Consider the following 19,862-nt stretch of genomic DNA (forward strand, 5'->3'; position numbering starts at 1 on the left):
AACACAGACATACTTTGAACGACTTCCAACTACAAAATTCCCACCACAGAGGATTTTGACTCTCTTTAATTCCGCTTCTTTTTGGAAAAAAAAACAATAATTTGAAACATGACCAGGGCTCAAAATGAACGTTTTCGTCCAGCAGTATACACGCTATAGTGTGTAGTGAATCTACCAGCAACTTTCACATTTTACCTGGTTGGCTAGTGACCTCACCATGACATAGTCTAATCTCATTCCTATTTGTATTTTAAATAATACAAATCAGCGTTCCTTCACTGTTTCAGCAGATTAGGAAATTAACATATCACTTAGATGATAGCTGTTGAGTTTGCAAATTTTAAATTAAAAAATTACAAGTGGGTTAAAACAATTTAACCTACTGAAACGCGAGTCTTTCTGATTTGTATTAAATTCACTTTTTCAACAGAGTGACACCTGTATCTGAAAACAAAGTACCAGAATACAGTAAACAAAATTCTCAATGATTTTAAGAGAAATGAGACTTAAAGGGATAGTGTTAGATGAACTGTCTCTTGAAGATAGACTTTTTTTGCAGTGTAGGTGGACAGTAAGTCGTTGGCAGTGAGGGATACTGTGGAGATTAACACAGAAGGGGGAGGGGGAAGAGAGAGGGGGTGTTATGTGCAACGACTTCTAATCAGTCAGTGGTGGTGGATTTGTCTAGAGCACATTTGGATGCAAAACATAAATAAAATAACCAAAGGGAGGGACTAACACTACAAAGGTGAGTTATATTCTGTTTTTTGCTGTGTATTATTTTAGAGTTATTAGCTCATTAGTTACCATGGCCAAATTATGTGTTTTATGTGGGGGGTGTTCAGACAAACAGTCAAAAAAACGTGTTCAATTTACAATTAATTGAAAACAGAGAAACAGAGCTGGCAAGCAAACCATTGCATTCAATAAGCTTGAAACAACAAATGTTTTTTTTCCTCAATTGTTTGTTTAATTAATTTTTAATCAAACACACAAACTGTGCAGTGTCTGCATAACGTACAAAAGATACCAGGAAAAATAAGCTCATTCCCTTAACCCGTTCCCAAACCTCCTAACAGACGGTATTTAAATCACTTTACTTTAACACATTAGTGCTGGAATTAAAAAAAAGAGACACATGCTGGTTTAATAGCAGATTAAATAGGAAGAACAACAAATATTTTGTGCTTTTACTTGAAAATGACTCAATCATGAAACATGATTCATTTTCCATTAATGACTAATTTCAGCTGCAGTTTAATCTCTCTCCGTGTATTACAGTCGTTCCGTAAATCTGTTAAGAGGCAGCTATGCTCACAGGGAGCACAAGGTTAATGTTAATCTATTTGATTTTGTACTTTAAAGCTAATTTTTATTTCATTCTCTATCATTTGACAAATGCATTTCGTTGTGAAAGTTCCTGCAGGAGAGAAACATTTGATTTTACGCATTGTGCAGGATGTTTTCCAAACCTGGCAAAGATTAGTCGAAGTGGATTATGGGAGGCTTATGCATGGCTATTTACAGAGTCTGTTCATGTGCAATCACCCGCAATACTGATTTTTACCTCTACAGCCTGTATGAAGTTTCTGACATTGTGTCTGGTATTATAACCTTTAAATCCTGCAGCTTGGTGGTGGTTGTTTGCACCTTGAGAAAGGCTACTGTGAGGTTTCTTGGCGCTTGTGGCTTTTTGTACAAAGCTGCAAATCTACAGCAAACAGTCGAAAGCCTTTATTTTAACTGCAGTTATCTTGTCTAAAATGATCAAGCAGCATCACTTATACAGGTCACCACAGGTAAAATGAAATTGCCTGATAATCAAAGGCACAGCCATGTTTATAGGCTAGAAACATTGTAATAATGGTACAGTTATTGTGTATCTGTTTGTCTGTCCGTGTAGTATTGCTAAAAATAGAGTCCCTAAGAACTACATGACACAGTCTTCAGTGAACACATTGCAGTCCGTGGTCTCTTGCTCCTCCAGGAATGGCATTTTGGTTTTGCACTAAGTGTGAGATAGAGATGCCGAGATGTGTCTGAAAGCTTCCAATCAAGCTTTGATTTGCATCACTATACTGCAAATTGTTCCCAAAAGGAGATCAAGAGTAAACATCCAAAGTGGCATAATGTAAAGCACACACACACACACACACACACACACACACACACACACACACACACACACACACACACACACACACACACACACACACACACACACACACACACACACACAGTCATACATATATGAGGACATACCATTTGCACTCATGGACCATTTACACAGCACACATTTTGACTGGTCATAGCAGGAAATGCACAGCTGTTACTAATAACATTACCGGTGGCTCTGTTATAATTAAGTCAAAGTGCTATTAAGTTTCTTCAGCTTTAACCAGTAAAATGCCACCCACTCAATGTGTTTGAACCAGCGAAGTCTCTGCTTTACGGTTGGAAGATAAAATACAGTGACTGTCATTTTTGTGTTTTTTAATGCTTTCTTTTTTTTGATTCCCTTGTAGATCTCTTTTTAATGTGTAATTTTCATACAGAAGCTTTTCTCTCATCTTTTTGTGCCATTACCTTGCAAGCGTTGGTGGATCTTTGCCACACAATGACTCACGTTTTATCGTTCATGATGTGAGTTTTGTTATATATGTCAAACACTGTTATTGCCTACAGTATGTTAAAGGAGAACTCCGGGCAATTTTTACGTTAATCTTGATCGCTATAAATATGAGTACAGTCGATAGCAAAAAGAACAAACAGAATCGGTCCTAGCAAACTGAGGCACTCTTTAGAATATGCCCCCAAATCTGCTGTTTTAGCTCACTGGGAGCTATGGGCATTAGCTGCAGCAACTCCAGTTTACCAGGACCGATTCTGTTATTTTTCTTTTGACTGTACTCACGTATTTATAGCGATCAAGATTAACGTAAAAATTGCCCGGAGTTCTCCTTTAATATAAAAGGTTGTTATCATATTTTGACAAACCATGTCCCTGTTGACAGACCTTTTTGTCTATGGCATTAGTTTTTAATTTCTTTATATATTAGCCTTTGCTTTTAAGAACCTAAACATCTTGTAATTTAGCTTTGAACCAGATTCATTGCATTCTTTTTACCCCAGAGTAACCTCACCACATATTTCTCTTTGCTATTCTTTTGTCTTCTAATCTTTGATTTTTTTCAAACTACAAACCAGGATGCAAAATAATATATTTGTTGGGAGTTTTCTAATATCAGCAGTGTGATTTCCACATCGTGCAATATCCGGACAGAGACACATATTCCTTCATAAACCTGATCAGGCTTCTGACTCACTGATGTAAGATTTTGGCAGCGGTCCAGCCTTAATCTGCTGTGACCCAGATAACAACTGTGGTCATCATCCAGATTTTGGGGTGTCCTGAACTTGAACTAAAATGTCATTATGCAACATGCAGAGTCCGGGCAGAAACAGCAGAATGACAAAGAGTTCAAAGGGTATTGATATGGTATTGATTGATATGATTGAGGTCCATTTAGCTATTTTAATTCATTTAATTGTATTTTATTTTCTATATTGGCTGCTCCTTCAAAAACGTTTCAGGGGGTTTGCAATCAGACAGTTAAAGTGCATACTTATATTCATTGGCCATTAAAATGATCAGATTAAACCATACTTAATTCCTATTATGGACATATTTGGTACTACAGAGTGAATTTTGCCATACAACATACATACAAGTGTCAATGCCCCCCCCCCCTACAATATTGCATAAAGACACAAAATGCTACTGAATTGAATACAATCCCTTATCAGTCAAACCCTGACCATCAGGGATGTCATGGAGAGTAAAACACCCAACCTAGCTTCCATCTGCCATATATCTTCGTTATATTGTATCAGTGTGTAGCATGAAATTTATGTCAATTAAATTTGTGGATTTCAGTAGTGCAAATCCATAAAAAAAAACACTACTGTGAAAATACAAAGGATGTGTCTAAAAGGCTGTTTTCTGTGTGTATGTATCCAATAGATCAGATAATTCAGGCTATATTTACATTGCTACATTTTATATATTATTATATATAATATTTTCTGGGCATGTTTTAGGCCTTTATTTCTATAGGACAGCTTAGACTTGAAAGGGGAGAGAGAAGGGGAATGGCGTGCAGCAAAGGGCCGCAGGTTGGAGTCGAACCCGTGGCCGCTGCGTCGAAGACTAAACCTCTAAATATGGGCGCCTGCTCTACCAGGTGCGCTAACCTGGCACCCACATTGCTACATTTTGGTTTAAAAAACGAATATCGTTTAAAAAAATTTAAAACACTTCTGGCGCGTTTTGGTTTGGAATCTGCGGGATTGTGGCCGCAAACGGAAACCGTTGGCAACACTGACACTGATGCCTATGATTCGCTGCCTGATTGGGTCTTATTGGTCATGACGTCTCGTTCTCTGAGTTACCATTGTGACGTTACCATGGCAATAGTCTATATCGCCGCAGGAAATTCCGCCGGATGCATGTACTTTTGTCGATGTCCGTTGTGTTGGAATTTTAAACTCCGGTGGATTTCTGAGCACTATGGTTAACTGCTCCTCAGATCTCTGCAGGGTCAATCCAGACAGCTAGCTAGACTATCTGTCCAATCTGAGTTTTTGCGATTATTTCAGAGCGGAGTTTAGCACCGCCCACAATGATTGTGATTGGTTTAAAGAAATGCCAATAAACCAGAGCACGTGGCAGCAACGGTTGGAGTATTCATGCTGCCTCCTATTTACCCCTGCAAGCGCATGCACAGTATACAAGAATAGTGATGATATATGCTGTTTGGGCGTGTTAGTTTAAACACAGATGAGTTCTTCTACTGGAGCTAAAAACACCAGCTAGGCTGGCTCTGTCTAAAGCATAGACAGTATATATAGAATGGACCAACAGATCCCATTGCTCTGGACGGAGACCAGTGAAGGATATTAGAAGCACTTTTCCGGTGAGTGTTGAGCGTTACTGCGCATCCTCCAACTGAGAGAGACGAAGTAGATGTGACGTGAGCAACCTTCCTGAAAGTTGTAAGTCTTCTGGTAGCTGTGCCAAGAGAAATCTCAATCATTCCCAGTCTTACAGAGAACGAGAGCGTAGGTATACACTACTGGTCAAAAGTTTTAGAACACCCCAATTTTTCCAGGTTTCTATTGAAATTCATGTAGTTCAATCAGTCTTATTGTACTCTGAAATGAAAGAATAGAACAAATGAACAATTTAAGTTAAAAAAGAAATCATGGAATCAATTTATAAACCAAAATGTATTCTACATTTTGGACTCATCAAAGTAGCCCCCTTTGGCAGATATAACAGCTGAACACACTTGTCTCGTGGTATTCTTTCTACAATGGAAATCAAATATTCTTCAGAAAGTTCTTCCCAACTCTGTTGCAGAAGTTCCCATAAATGTGTGGCACTTGTAGGTTGCTTTGCTTTCACTTTTCTGTCCAGTTCATCCCAAACCAGCTCAATGGGGTTTAAGTCTGGTGACTGTGCTGGCCACTCCATGTTTTTAAGCTTACCATCTTGTTCTTTTTTGCTAAGGTAGTTCTGGCATAGCTTGGACTTATGTTTTGGGTCATTATCTTGCTGTAGGATGAACCCCTGACCAACTAGGCGCATACCAGAGGGTACTGCATGGTGCTGCATCTGGTTCAGGGTGCCTTTCACTCTGTACACAACCTCTGTCTCACTCGAAAGCGTACAAATAACACAGGTTTACAACCGTGCAATGTGTACGCCAAAGTAAAATTCTTCGTGCATTACATACGCGGAGCGCTCCAATTGAAGTAAGGGAGACCGGTGCGTTTTATATGAATGCAGCTCGCGTCGCCACGTTGTGTGTTATCGCGAGAACAGCGTCACACAAAAAGATAAATATGGTTGGGTTTAGAAAAAGAATGCAGGGAAAGGCTTTAGTAACACAAGAAAGTCACAAAAACACGCTAATAAACGGTTGGGTTTAGGGAAGAAACATTGGGGAAGGCTTAACAAAAAAACACAACAAAGTCGCAAAAAAGCGCCACATAAACACGCTAATAAACGGCCCTAACAAAAAAAAAAAAAAACACATGCTGAAAATCGCCGAACACGGAACGCGAACCCCGGTCTCCTGGGTGAAAGTCCTGTGTTTCACCCATCCACCACCCCAACCAACCTCCCTACGCGGTCCCACGTCCCTTTATACTATAAACGCGGCAGTTGCCATTACTGTAATTGGAGCGCTCCACGTATCTACTGTACGCACAATTTTACTTTAGCGTACACATTGCACGTATTTTCACAGGTAACCGTGTTATTTGTACGCTTTTGAGTGAGAGTGGGCTGCTGTACAAATCACCGACCCTGGATCCAGCAAAACAGCCAGAGACCATCACGCTTCCTCCTCCATGTTTGACAATTGATGTCACACACTGAGGAACCATCCTTTCGCCTACTCGACGGCATACAAAAATCCTGCGTGATGAACCGAAGATTTCAAATTTTGATTCATCAGTCCATAGCACCTTCTTCCAATCTTCAGTAGTCCATTGACGATCTTATTCTGACGTCTTAGCAATGGCTTTCTTGCTGCAACTCGACCTATCAAACCTGCAGCTCGAAGTCTTCTCTTTACAGTTGAAACTGAGACTTGCTTATTACGACCACTGTTGTCCTGTGAGCCGCCTATCACGCAAGCTGTTGACTCTCAGAAACTTGTCTCCTGATTCTGTTGTGGCTTTGGGCTATCTATCTATCTATCTATCTATCTATCTATCTATCTATCTATCTATCTATCTATCTATTTATCTATCTATCTATCTATCTATCTATCTATCTATCGATCTATTTATCTATCGATCTATTTATCTATCTATCTATCTATCTATCTATCTATCTATCTATCTATCTATCTATCTATGATCTATCTATCTATCTATCTATCTATCTATCTATCTATCTATCTATCTATCTATCTATCTATCTATGCTAACTAAGTTCAGCTAGCTAGCTACCACACACACTGATACACTCAGGTCCCCCTCTCAAATCCTCTGCTCATGCAGTCCAGGGAGGTAACAGGGTTGATGTAACACAGCTCACCACCTGAATCACATCTCATTATGTGAATATGATGTGTACGTCTGTGTGTGTAATGTCTTTATTCCAGCTGTCACGAGGGAGGATAAATAACAGACAGACGTGGACTACATAAGAGAGGGAGGAAGGAGAGATAATGGTGGGAAGGGCGGAGAAAGGGGAGGAGATGCAGAGAGGCAAACTGTACTTAATTTGTTAAAGCCGAGGGATTTTTGGATTACCTTTGGCAATTAATCTTGTTACATCGCTGTGCAGCGACAGAGGGATGTCCACTGTGGGTGGGGCATATGTATGTTTAAATGTCAGCCTGTCTGCAACAACTGACAAGCTGAACTCTTTACAGGGCACAGAAGTCCTTAAGAGATTCTCATGATTATTTTATTGCTTCTACCCAGGGCCACGGGCAGGGATTTGGCAGAAGGTATGTTTTCTAGTTGCACTTTATAAACCTTTTAAGCCTGAGGAAAATTCACATTATGCCTAATATGAACTCTTTCAACATGGGGTTTGGAAATAAAACAAAGCAGGAATAGTTTTACAAATTCTAATTTCCATTTTGTTAAGATTGTCTTTGGATTGTGATTGTGTACTTAATAGGCAGAAGACATTTGACATGCAACAGTAGAAAACATAGAGGTGTAAAAAATAAAATGAGTGATGGTTGAATTCAAATTGTGCTTGCTCATTGTCATACTGTCATGGCTGACACTTAAATGAAAAAACAAAGCCTTGTTAATGTTATTAGTAACACCTGTGCATTTCCTGCTATGACGATTCAAAATGTGTGCTGTGTAAATGGTCCTTAGGTGTGTTCATGAGCTTTAAGTTTTAATGTGGAAACTAAATGGACGCTACATAGGACACGTGTTGTATTTTGTTGGCCAGAGCATTTAAACAATACGTTCATAGCCATTTTCACTATTTGCAGGACAAGGAAGAGCAAAGTTGAGCCATGAAATATGAACACCATATCTAGCAATTTTAACAAAAGAGCAAAATAATTTGCGTACATCCCCTCAGTGATTTGGATCCGCTCTAAAATGTAATGGGTATTTCCTTGGCCCATGCTACTCACTTCCACCAAGGTTCTTGAAAATTGGGCCATTAGTTTTTTGTAATCCTGCTTACAGTCAAACAAACCAACAAACAAATGGACAAACCGAACCAAAAACATAACCTCCTTGGTTGAGGTAATTAAGCTTGAGAAGTTAGAGAAACTGCTAATTAATGCTAATAACCACTTGAATAGTTTGGGTAAAAGTATAAATGTGCACATAATAAAAATACTCAAGTAAAGTACAAATACCTCCAAAGTGTACTGAAGCCCTGTACTAAATATATACTTTACATCTCTGGTTAATGTTAGCCAAAAAGATATCCAGCCAGTGACTGGTTGTTTGCTAGCCAGTTTGCTAAAGAACTAGCTTGTGAATTACCTCACACAATGTTGTCAGAATGGGAAGAACAGGAAAAATATCCTTTATTCCGATTTGGAAGTGTTTGTGCGTTATTTTAAAGTGGTTAGCCCCAGTGCTAACCTTATAGCCACATCAGATAAATAGCCTAAATTAGCTACTTTTGTTGCCTTCTGTATTTGTAGCAGTTCGTTACCAAGCAAAAACAATGTAAAAATGTAATTATAGGTCCTATAAAATTAGCTGAATCAATGATGTTATTATTATTGAGTGTTATTATTGGATTTTATTTTGATAAAACCGCCTCCAGTGGTGCATTTGCAGCCATTCTACCAACAGTTTGTTGACATGTCTGTAGTTCTTATCACCATGTGGGAGATATCGTGGGTGTCAAAAATTCCCAATTTTTCCGACTCTGAACTACAAGTTGGAGGTTGACATGAAACATTTTTTCCCACTCAGCTGCTCTCCATTAGCACAAAAACATCATGTGGTTATTTTACTTAATAATTAGGATAGGGCATTTGTGTTTTTAACCCTCTCCCTGAATAATAAAATCATGTTTGTAGAATGGTATAGTCCAGAACATATTGTATTACTTTCGCCTGAAACTTTTGCGTAAGTAGGCTAAAGTATGCTAATGTAGGCTAAAGTACTGTATTTAAGTAGAATTATAAAGGCACTTGACTTCCATCCTTAATTCGATTTTATGCTACATAATACTTCTACTTCTACTATTACATGCTACTCTGCAGTTTGAGAGTTTTGTTACAAATATAATATGATAAATATATAACAATATATATAAATATATGATTAGCTAACCACTGTTACAGATTAAACTACCCAACATAAAGCAGTTAGAATTAACTCCACCTCAACAAGTGATGACATTTAAATGCTGAATACATGTAACATTTTGAATGCAAGAGTATTTTTACATTAAGGTAGTACTACTTTAACTAAAGTAAAAGAAATTGAGTACTTCCTTTACCACTGGATTTCCTCACCATGTATCTACTTCTTTTTCAGTAAAACCTCAATAAAATAAAAACCTTTGTCCCTTGATGAGTATAGTTTGTCGCTGTGAGCTTAAAACTAAAGAGTGAATAGTGAGAGGCATGAGAGTGAAGCGAGCGAGAGAGGATTAAAGAGATTAAAGCCAGGTGAAAGGTCAAATAGCATGACGTTTAAATGAAGGACACATCTGAAGAGCGAACAAATGTGTTGTTAGCTCTTTGTTGTAGTCTTAATGTCACCACAATTGATTTGGAGATTATAAAGTTGCTGACCGTTTGTTGTCTGCTCTCCTTTGATTTCACAGAGCAGAGATGCGATTGGTCAGCGTGGCCGGGGCGCGGCTCCGCAGGGCGGCCGAGGAGGAGGAGCGGGAGCCCCCACCAATTCACTCATCCCCCTCGCACCGCTCCAACCACCAGTTCGCCAGCATGAAGAGCAAGTTCTTCGATGAGCTCACGCACCTGCCAAGTGAGCACAAACACAAATGCATAAAATACACACGTATGGATAATGCAAACACAATGATGCTCATAGCTGTTGTCGCACATTCAAATTAGGTTAAATTTTGTGTGTTCTCAAAGACTAAATTGTTTAAGCACAAGCAATGTATGTACAACAAATTAGGCCCTGTTTAGTTTAAATATAGGGGAGGTCAACCAATTTTACACATCTGCAAAATGTGTCTGCTGTAGATCTGGAGGAGCTTTGTTAAGTCTAGAAAAAAAACTGATGTTTTTGGATCCCCCACACAAACACTTTCCAAAGTGAAATATTAAATCCCCCAGTGAGGCCCCGAGTGCTTGTGTGGCGATAGTATTGTTCTAGTCGGTTAAAAATTAAAGACAGTTTAACAGATGAACCCGTGTATGCAGAGACCCACAGACACATGCAAACTAATAAAGAATCAATCTATTACCTACATACCATCATCAAGCCATCATGTCATCTCATGTTTTTCATTTCTCTATTCTGTCCTCTCTCATCTCTTCATGTGACCACTCTGCTCTGCTCTTCAAGATCCTAAACTCAAGAGTAAGTCCATCTCTTGTCTTGCACCATTCATGTGTGTCTTCTACAGGACGGTGGCAAAAAACGGCTGTGTATTGACGAAGGTTTAAATGCCTTCTGCAAGAGAAGTTCAACAGATGTTATAGTAGAGGAATGTAGTATTATGGAAGAATTATAGAGACACACCCTTCACCAGCTAAACAAAGGCTTTGTACACTCTTGGGCTTCTTAGCCAATGGTAAGGAAGCCCACTTTTGCCCAAAAGATTTAAATATGAAAAGTTACAAATGATAAGAAATATCACTAATACCGGTATAAACTCTTTATGAGATAATAAGTGATACATTTGACTTTTTACGCAAATAAACTTTTGTATCAGACTGCAATTAATCATGGTCTTCAGGCTGAATCCTCACCATTTTAAAGGCATACCCGACACGCAAAATGTTCTACCCCTACGGGAACTTTTCAAGAATTTGAAAAGGAAATGATCGAATAGTCTTTGATATGTCAGAGATTTCGCTAATCCAACAGGGGTGACCCAATGGTTAAAGCAGCTACAATCAATATTTTTACAACAACAATGTATAAAATGACTATGTGAAAGGGGTAGCTCGTAGAGCTGAAGTTGCAGAGAATTTTCACCAGAATCTGCTGCTCCCCCTCATTTTAGAGTTTAGGATCCTTATTTTAGAGTTTAGGATCCTTATTTAGCTGTCCGGCTGCAACTGTACTGTTTTGGCTCACTCTCACCACTCTTGTAGCGATGTTGTCGGCCACAGCAAGCAGCTGTTTTCAGCTAAAAAGCTCTAAAAACCCACTGTACACTACCTGCTCAGCAGACAGACACAGTTAGCTGTGGAGCATTTAGCAGCTAAAGAGCCGTTGGCAGAGACCAAAAATAGAACAAATGAAGTGGCCAAAAAACATTAGTTATTGCAGGTTTGAGCTTCAATTTATGAAACAAGACTATGCATGGATTCAGGCAGATCATAGACGGCAAACCAGATATCATTTCAATGGGCGAGAGCAGGGCGCTAAAATTAGGTGAGGCCAGCAGAGAATACTGGCAGCAGTAGTCTTGCATTACCATACCCTCCTCCACAGCACTGCGAAGGAGGGTCTCCAGCAGAAGAACTAACTTGCGTTTAAACTAAAATGCTCAAACAGCATATATCATCAACATTCTCGTATACTGAGCATGCACATGCCGGGGTAAAGAGGTGGCAGCATGTATACTCCACCCGTTGCCATGGTAGTCTCACTTAGTCCACACAGCTTTCTGGGACGGGAGAAAAACGTGCTCTGGTTTAGTGGCATTTCTTTAAACCAATCACAATCATCTTGGGCACCGGACAGAGCAACGGTGCCTCTACTAAATAGCCTCGGGAAGGAACTTGTTTTGGTGGAACGTGTACATTCAAAGGTTGTTTTAGTCGTGCAACAGAAAACTCAGATTGGCCAGATTGTCTAGCTAGCTGTCTGGATTTACCCTGCAGAGATCTGAGGAGCAGTTAACCACAGTCCTCATAGATCCACTGGAGTTTAAAATTACAACACAAAGAAAGAGGAAGGTAACGGATATCCGGATGTAATGAGGGACATCCAGCGTAATTTCCGGCGGCACCTGAACAATCCCTGAAGTGAAATGTCGTGGATATAGACTATGGCAACGGTAGACGGCATTGCCATTCAAAGTTGAAATATTTTAACTTTTTGCTGTACTCCACGACAGAATTTACTACCTGATATTACCAAGCTCCCTCACTCAAAGAAAAAAAACATGGCCGATCCGGACAACAAGAAGCTAATGTTGCAACAACACACAGAATTATGTGATCAGAGTATGAAATCCTACAGAGATGTTACAAGAAACTACATGCATAACAACAATAATTGCATAAAAGAAAAGACACAAAATAATTGTATCTAATTCCATTCTTTGTAAACAATATAACGTCACCATAGCAGAAGTAGCAAAGGGTGTTGTCCGTCAGTCGTCTACCGTGTATGTTGTTTCCTATAAAACTACACGGTGCAAACATGCCTTTCTCCTCCTTTCTTCAGTGCCCATGTGGGCGGTGGGAGCCATTGTGGTTGTAGTCCTTGCCCTTATCGCCTGCATGGGATTCTGCATCTACAAGAAGTGCTTCGGTGCCAAGAAGCCCAAGAAGGTCCGAGAGAGGAAGGGAGGACGAGGGCGCAGGAAGAAGGACAAAGATGGAGAGGCTGGAGATGATAAGAAGGTGAGAAATGTTGAGGTTGAGAGTAATTGGTAATTAGACTGAGTTTAAAGTGCACAACTACTTTATTTTAATGAACATGTGTTACATTCAAGTCATTGCCAAATGAGTTGATAGAAAGCTAATTAAGACTATCAGCTCCACGCAACTCTCTCTGTATTTCTCAGTATGGCTATGTCTACAAAATGGTGTAGTCAGGCGACCTTCGAGCGCACAAGCTCGAGTGATGTGTTTTATGTCTCCGCAGAAAAAAAGACAGCAGCGTTTTTGGAGATGAAAAGGACATACACATTCATTCATTAATTACCTCTTCTAAAGAGTCCATCATGTTTTTTGAATCCTCCATGTCCTCCTTGATTAAATAAATAAATAATACTAGCAACTGTGTGGAGGAGGGGTGGGGGTGGTGTGGATGCGCTGACAGTTTTGTTGTCATTACTTAGAATTCCTCATGGGTCACAGAAACTACGCACTATAGCTTTAAGAAAAACATTGCGGGTACAAGCCAGAATGCACTTCCCATTGTGTGTTTTTAAGGTATAGCTCGACATTTTGGGAAATATTCTTTGTCTCTTTTTTTGAAGATAGTTAGATGAGAAGATACATTTTTCACGTTTTATAGGATAAATACGTAGCTACAGCCAGCAGCTGGTTAGCTTAGCTTAACATGACGACTTGAAACGGGGGGTGCTGATAGGCGGATTTTGATACTTTTGGACAGAGCTAGGCTAGTTGTTTTCCCCTTTATGCTAAGCTAACCAGCTGCTGGCTGCAGCATCATATTTAGCTAATGTGCAGACATGAGTGTAGCATTGATCTTCTTAATTAACTCTTGGCAAGAAAGCAAATAGGCATATTTCTCAAAATGAACTACTCCTTAAAGGTGGGTGAAAATATGCAATTGGGAACATGTGTAGCAGTACATGGCTGACTACGCTCTCCACAGGCCAACCGATAGAGTTAGCAGCAGTTAGAGCTCCACTGTTTGTATCGGATTGCAATCACTGCTTCACAGTCCACAGCTGTTTGGCTTTTATCCATGTTGAGACTAGTAGTGACGAATTGTCAGCTTAAACTGGGCACAAAAGCCAAAATGGATGACAGAGTAACAGCTGCTGTTCCCTTGGGATTGCAGAAGCTTGTAGTCACAAGAATAAATATAAAATATTTACTTGTTGCAAAACCAAAAGGATAAAACAATTAGTATTTTTTTTTCATCAATGCTTATAGGCCTAATGCTTGTCCGTGATTACTGATAGTATGTGTTGTGAAACAATTTGACCAGGATTGTCTCAAGGTCTGTTCACACAGATAGGAAAACAGTGTTGCAATTGAGGATACACAAAAGGGTTGTGAGCGACTTTCTTCAGACTCATAGAATGGAATGTGGAATGTAACATTATTCTATTATGCTATTTTGTGGGAAACCACAGTGGATGAGTAGAAAGCAACACACACACCACTTGCTTTGTCTCTTTTGTGGTGCAGGGAATTACTTCCCCCAAAGATCCATTTAAAAAAGAAATACAATTCCAGCACACACTTTTAATCTCTGCATTTTGGTAAAAAACAATCAAAACCAACTAAAACCGACCAAATAAACCAAATGCAGAAGTGAAAAGTGTGTGCTGGAATTTCTTTTCTTTTTGAAAAGGAAACCACAGTGGAACCATAACTGTGCCCTGTGGAGTTTTCTTGTAAACAAACTATACAAACTCTAGTAGTGTTAAGTGTTACTCACCAAACTACGTGAATGCATTTCATGCTCATTAAACATTGCAAAGACAATTTTTGATTAAAACTTGTGGACATTTTGACAAAGAAAATGGGGGCCTGCTCATTGAAATATTTCTCCATAGTGTATTTTTAAGACCCAGGCCTCCGCAGAATATTTAAAACCTTTTCCTATCTCCTGTCATTTTCACTGTATGGTCAAAATTGATGTATTTTGAAAAGTGTGACCTTAATACTGTTTTCTGTTAACGTCTAACTATGCTGTGTTTCTTCCAGGAGGGAGAGGAAGGGAAGGAAGATGAGGAGAAGGAAAGCTTAGGCAAACTGGAGTACTCACTGGACTATAACTTTAATGATAACCAGGTACACACACCTGCACGTAGTATTTTGCAAGCACACACCAATATCAAACCTCCCAAACACAGAAATGTAAGAATTAATGAGCCCAAACCATAGACGGACCCAGTAAAGATGGCACCCTTTATTCTGAAAAGCTAGCTTCATTTCAGGATTTAGGACTCAGGAATGCTTAAACCAGACACACTTTAGAACCGATGCCCCCAACTCAATTTTCAAAGAGTAATTTCCTCTATCTGTGTCACGTGGGTTTCTCCACTGCCACGCCTCTTTAGGAGACTAGCGGCAGGTCCTAAGTGTATTGATTCCAATGGGAGAAGTAAACGTGAACACAGATTATTACCGATTCTTTCGCGTCATAGTCACCAAAGTATTGGAGCCATTTTTCACAAGCCACATATCTCCCGAAATTGCTAAAATGGCACATCAGGAGAAAATTAACTTTGTTCCGACCCGTTTCTATCTCAGGAACAAACTCTCGCGAGATGTGGCAACACTGATAAGCTAATGTCAACTAACGTTGGTGAACGTGGCAATACTAAATATGTCTTTTACATGTTAGCAAAAGAAAGTATTCATAAATTATACAAATACAACTTTTCATCCATCCACACAACATTAACTACACTTTCAAGAGGTCACGCCCATTTAGGAGACAGGAAGTGCGCACTGTTTCATACCATTGCGCGCTTCTGAAATGTGCTTCTTTAGTATAGTGGATCTTTGCTTAATCTTAACTCCCCGTCCTTCTCCAGCTGATAGTCGGCATCCTCCAGGCTCAGGACCTCCCAGCCATGGATATAGGGGGGACCTCAGATCCCTATGTCAAAGTCTACATGCTGCCGGACAAGAAGAAGAAGTTTGAGACCAAAGTCCAGCGCAAGAACCTCTGTCCGGTCTTCAATGAGACCTTCACCTTTAAGGTCTGTACATCAGTACTGGAGAGCAGTGAATGAATGAACAGTAAACTTGACAATGAAATTGTTTTGATCATATTATCAGTAGCATTTGTAAACTGTCCAGCATGAACGAAGCATCTTAATCACTTTTTTTATATGATCCATTTCCAGATACCCTATAATGACTTGGGTGGTCAGATTCTGGTGCTGCAGGTGTTTGATTTTGACCGTTTTGGTAAACATGACACCATCGGCGAGATAAAGATTCCCATGAACAGTATAGACCTTGCACAGCCAATCCACGAATGGAAGGAGCTGAGTGGAGGAGAGAAAGAGGAGGTAGATGATTTTTTTTTATATCCACTGAAACATACAATGAATTTAACAGTCATAACCAACATTTAAAGCAACCAAAGCCTTGTGCAATATGATAACTCATCCATGTATATGTAATGTCCTTCACAGGAAGAGAAGCTAGGTGATATCTGCATTTCCCTTCGTTACGTCCCTACGGCCGGTAAGCTCACAGTTAACATCATGGAAGCCAAGAACTTGAAGAAGATGGATGTTGGAGGACTGTCAGGTAAAAACACACACTTGCCTGCATGCTTGTACTAAAGACTGTTAATGAATGGCAGTTACGGTTCCCGCTTCCCAGCATTGCATGCTGGTGGGCTTGCCACTGGCAGTTTCTTTTCACTGACCACTGACAAGCAAAGAAAACCTCCTACAACCGCGATGGCTGCAGCTGATTGGACGAATGCTTCACGTGGGGCTGTCTGCTCCCAAATTTCAAAACATGGATCATGGCGTCTCTTATTTTATGAAAAACAGTTAACCGATGTTTCTGAAAAAAAAATTTGGGAGTCTGTCTTCATTTCAGATCGACAACGGTCAGTTGAAAAGATTTTTCAGAGACCATGAGTCGAGCTGCCGGCTCCTTATTTGCATGAAATAGCCTGGATTCAACTTTATGCAAATGAGTCATGGGGAACTCGACGCCCTGCATTTTGAATGTTGCCGCAACGCTACCAGAATGCATTGCGCCCATACTTGACGAGACATAACATTCCCTTAGACTATGAATGGGAAGCATGCAAATGAGGCTTGGCAAGTTGGCAGTGGACACCTACCATCACGGTTTTCCTGCTGGCTCTCCTGATCCACTGCCTGATGTTGTCTCTCTCTCTCTCTCTCTCTCTCTCTCTCTCTCTCTCTCTCTCTCTCTCTCTCTCAGATCCCTTTGTTAAGGTGGTGCTGCAGCACAATGGGAAGCGAATAAAGAAGAAGAAGACGTCAGTCAAACAAAACACTCTGAATCCTTATTTCAATGAGAGTTTTAGCTTTGAGATCCCCTTCTCCATGATCCAGGTTTGTACATTTGAGTTAAATACAACACACATTTCCTTTGACATTACTTGTTCTTCTCGCTCATCATAAAAGCAGTATTCAGCTTGCATTCAGTTAATTGTTTCAAATTAAGATTCCATTCTTTTACGGCTGCGTTATTAGCCACGCTAGCGGTTTCAGGACTGGCACTATGGGTCAATAACCCATGTGACATCATCAGGGTTGTTTCTTTACATTGGAACGTTGGAAAGCCCATAGCTACAGGAGATATTATACAACAGTTTTTACAGGCTAAGTAGTATCAGCCTAATTGAAATATATACTGTACATTAGGGCTGCACAATTAATCGCAATTTTATTGAAATCCCAATATGGACTAGTGCAATATCAAAATCGGAGGGGGGAGTGGGTGCAATATTTGTTAAAAATATTTATCAAACCATTCTGAATTAAGTATTGTGGTTCTGCAGAGACGTCCTAGCCTACAAAACATGTCCTACAGATTAAAGAAAAAAATCAGTGTTTGGAACAGTCTGATTCTCGCAAAAATCAACCTATAATAATTGTAATATTTTTCAATGAAAATGAGAAGAATGATACAAAAATGATTCCCTCCAATATCGTGAATCATGCCACAATTACAATATCAGTCTACATAATCTTAATTAGATATTGTCCTCATATCGTGCAGCCCTACTGTACATGCAGAAGAATTTGGTCTAACCATAGCTTCTCCTCCTCGGCTCTCTCCGCGTACAGAAACTCCAGGTGATAATTACTGTGTATGACTACGACAAGCTTGGCAGCAACGACGCCATTGGCAAGTTCTGGATCGGCTACGGCGCCTCAGGTGTCGGCCTGCGCCATTGGTCAGACATGCTGGCCAATCCCAGGCGTCCAGTGGCCCAGTGGCACTCGCTGTGCCCAGAGGAGGAGGTGGATGCTGCTCTGAAGGCCCCCATCCGCTAAACACACACACAAACACAAACACACACACACACACACACACATTTTCATTTGAAACCAAACAACTGTAGGTATTATGAAATAACATCTTGAAAAGTATTCTTTAATTTGTTTCCGTTTCACATCATCATTCATTTTATAATATTTCATTTTGGGATCTCTTTATATGACTACATGTGTGCTTTATATTGTTTTGAGTACACCGTCAAATGTATACAAATCTACAGTGCACAATGGAGCTAAATGTTTTTGCATTAGCTCATGCATACACTGAAACGCTGCACTTTTACGCTCATCGACTTACTAGGCAAACAACACACCTATTTAAATATTAAAGGGGTACTCCGGCAATTTAGTATTGCATTTCCATAAAGTTGGGAGACTCAGAAGACTGTTAATAAACAGTATGTTACTACAGCTTTCAGTACTGTTGACGCACGGAGCAGACATGTTTTTGGGGCTGGTCTTTCCGATTTAAAAAGTCTTTATGCGTCTTTATCAGTGCCCCCATTTCTTGACACATGCTTTCTGTTAAACGTCTCAAGCGCATCATCAGGGTTATTTTTGTGAGACGTTCAAAAGCTTCTCCACAGTGAAAGAAAACATACAACTGTTTTCAGAGGCTAAGTGTTCTCCCTATGAGGAGTACAGTGAACTTCATGTGTAAAAATGGGAAAGTGCCCCTTTAATATGTATTTCCTTAACACCTGTAGCTTGCTGTGAAAGAAATACTTTATAAAATACTCACCAAAAATCCATCCTTTCTGTTTGAGTAGCTCTCAACTGCTGTTGCAGAGCTGAAGTGTTTCTTCTTTATTTCCTCTTTCGGTATGACTTCTTCCTGTTGACCCTGGTAACTCTCATATCTTCCAAACTGTCGAAACTTGATTTTTCCGTGTGAAATGTTTTGCATTTAGTTACATGTTTTTACTGATTATTGTTCTGTTTCTCTTTGTGTCTCTTTCTGTGCTTGTGTTTGGATGAGTGGAGATCTTGTGTGTTTGGCGAGTGTGCACATTGATATTTGTGCGTGTGTGTTGTTAATCATAAAAAATGGAAAGCTGTTTGTGGTTTCTATTTCGATATTTGCAATGTGATTGTAAATAAATAGCTGAATAAAGTATTTCCAAACAATGACAGATGGTTTGGCGGTTGGATTGGATTCACGTGCGCACACCCACCCACACACACGTGCGCTAGTATATCCTCACATGCGAACATGATATCCTTTCATTCGCATGATATCGTTTCAATTGCATTTTACAAGCAGAAAGTCACACACACACACACAGTAGAATCACTTAAATGCATAATTTGGAGTTGAAGATGTCTTGATGAAAAATAAACTCTATTTGAACCATAAACTAATTATGATATATCATGCCTCTAAATGGGATTATATCCTCTAATACAATCAGGAGAATTTTTATACCATAATCAGAACAACTGAAGCGTTAACTGTAATTTTCTGAGGGTAACTAATCCTTGACCCTGAGATTATTGCTGCCATTTGTTCCAGTAATCCAATCATGAATGTTCAGGCTTTTTCTGGACAAACTGTGGTCTTCACATTCCAAAGGCAACGCAGTGCTCAGCTGCTAAATTTGATTTCAATGAGGTCTGTGCATGTTTGTGTGTGTGTCTGTGTGTTCTGACTCAATGCAGTGACTGGATTAACGGTGTGTCCTCTGTAGTCCTTGTCTGAGTCTCAATGAGCCTAACATGTGAGGCAGGAATTAAAGGGGTGGTAATGTAATGTTTG

General features: G+C 39.7%; 1 protein-coding gene across 3 annotated transcripts; it reads left to right on the forward strand.

Annotated features, from left to right (window-relative positions):
• Nucleotides 1-616: 616 nt before the first annotated feature.
• syt5a (synaptotagmin Va) lies at nt 617-19,237 on the forward strand. Of its 3 annotated transcripts, XM_039825763.1 has the most exons (11): nt 639-748; nt 7,504-7,529; nt 9,848-10,011; nt 10,561-10,575; nt 12,619-12,797; nt 14,805-14,891; nt 15,641-15,808; nt 15,956-16,123; nt 16,250-16,367; nt 17,022-17,155; nt 17,894-19,237. In XM_039825763.1, the coding sequence occupies exons 3-11, from the start codon at nt 9,855-9,857 to the stop codon at nt 18,101-18,103; spliced, it is 1,236 nt and encodes a 411-aa protein (XP_039681697.1). In that variant the 5' UTR covers nt 639-748; nt 7,504-7,529; nt 9,848-9,854; the 3' UTR covers nt 18,104-19,237. The 3 variants fall into 3 exon arrangements, with proteins under 3 accessions (XP_039681696.1, XP_039681698.1, XP_039681697.1); XM_039825762.1 differs by lacking the exon at nt 7,504-7,529 and having other exon boundaries at nt 617-748; XM_039825764.1 differs by lacking the exons at nt 7,504-7,529; nt 10,561-10,575 and having other exon boundaries at nt 617-748.
• Nucleotides 19,238-19,862: the final 625 nt, after the last annotated feature.

This window comes from Perca fluviatilis, chromosome 15 (assembly GCF_010015445.1).
Source record: "Perca fluviatilis chromosome 15, GENO_Pfluv_1.0, whole genome shotgun sequence".
NCBI classification, from domain to species: domain Eukaryota; kingdom Metazoa; phylum Chordata; class Actinopteri; order Perciformes; family Percidae; genus Perca; species Perca fluviatilis.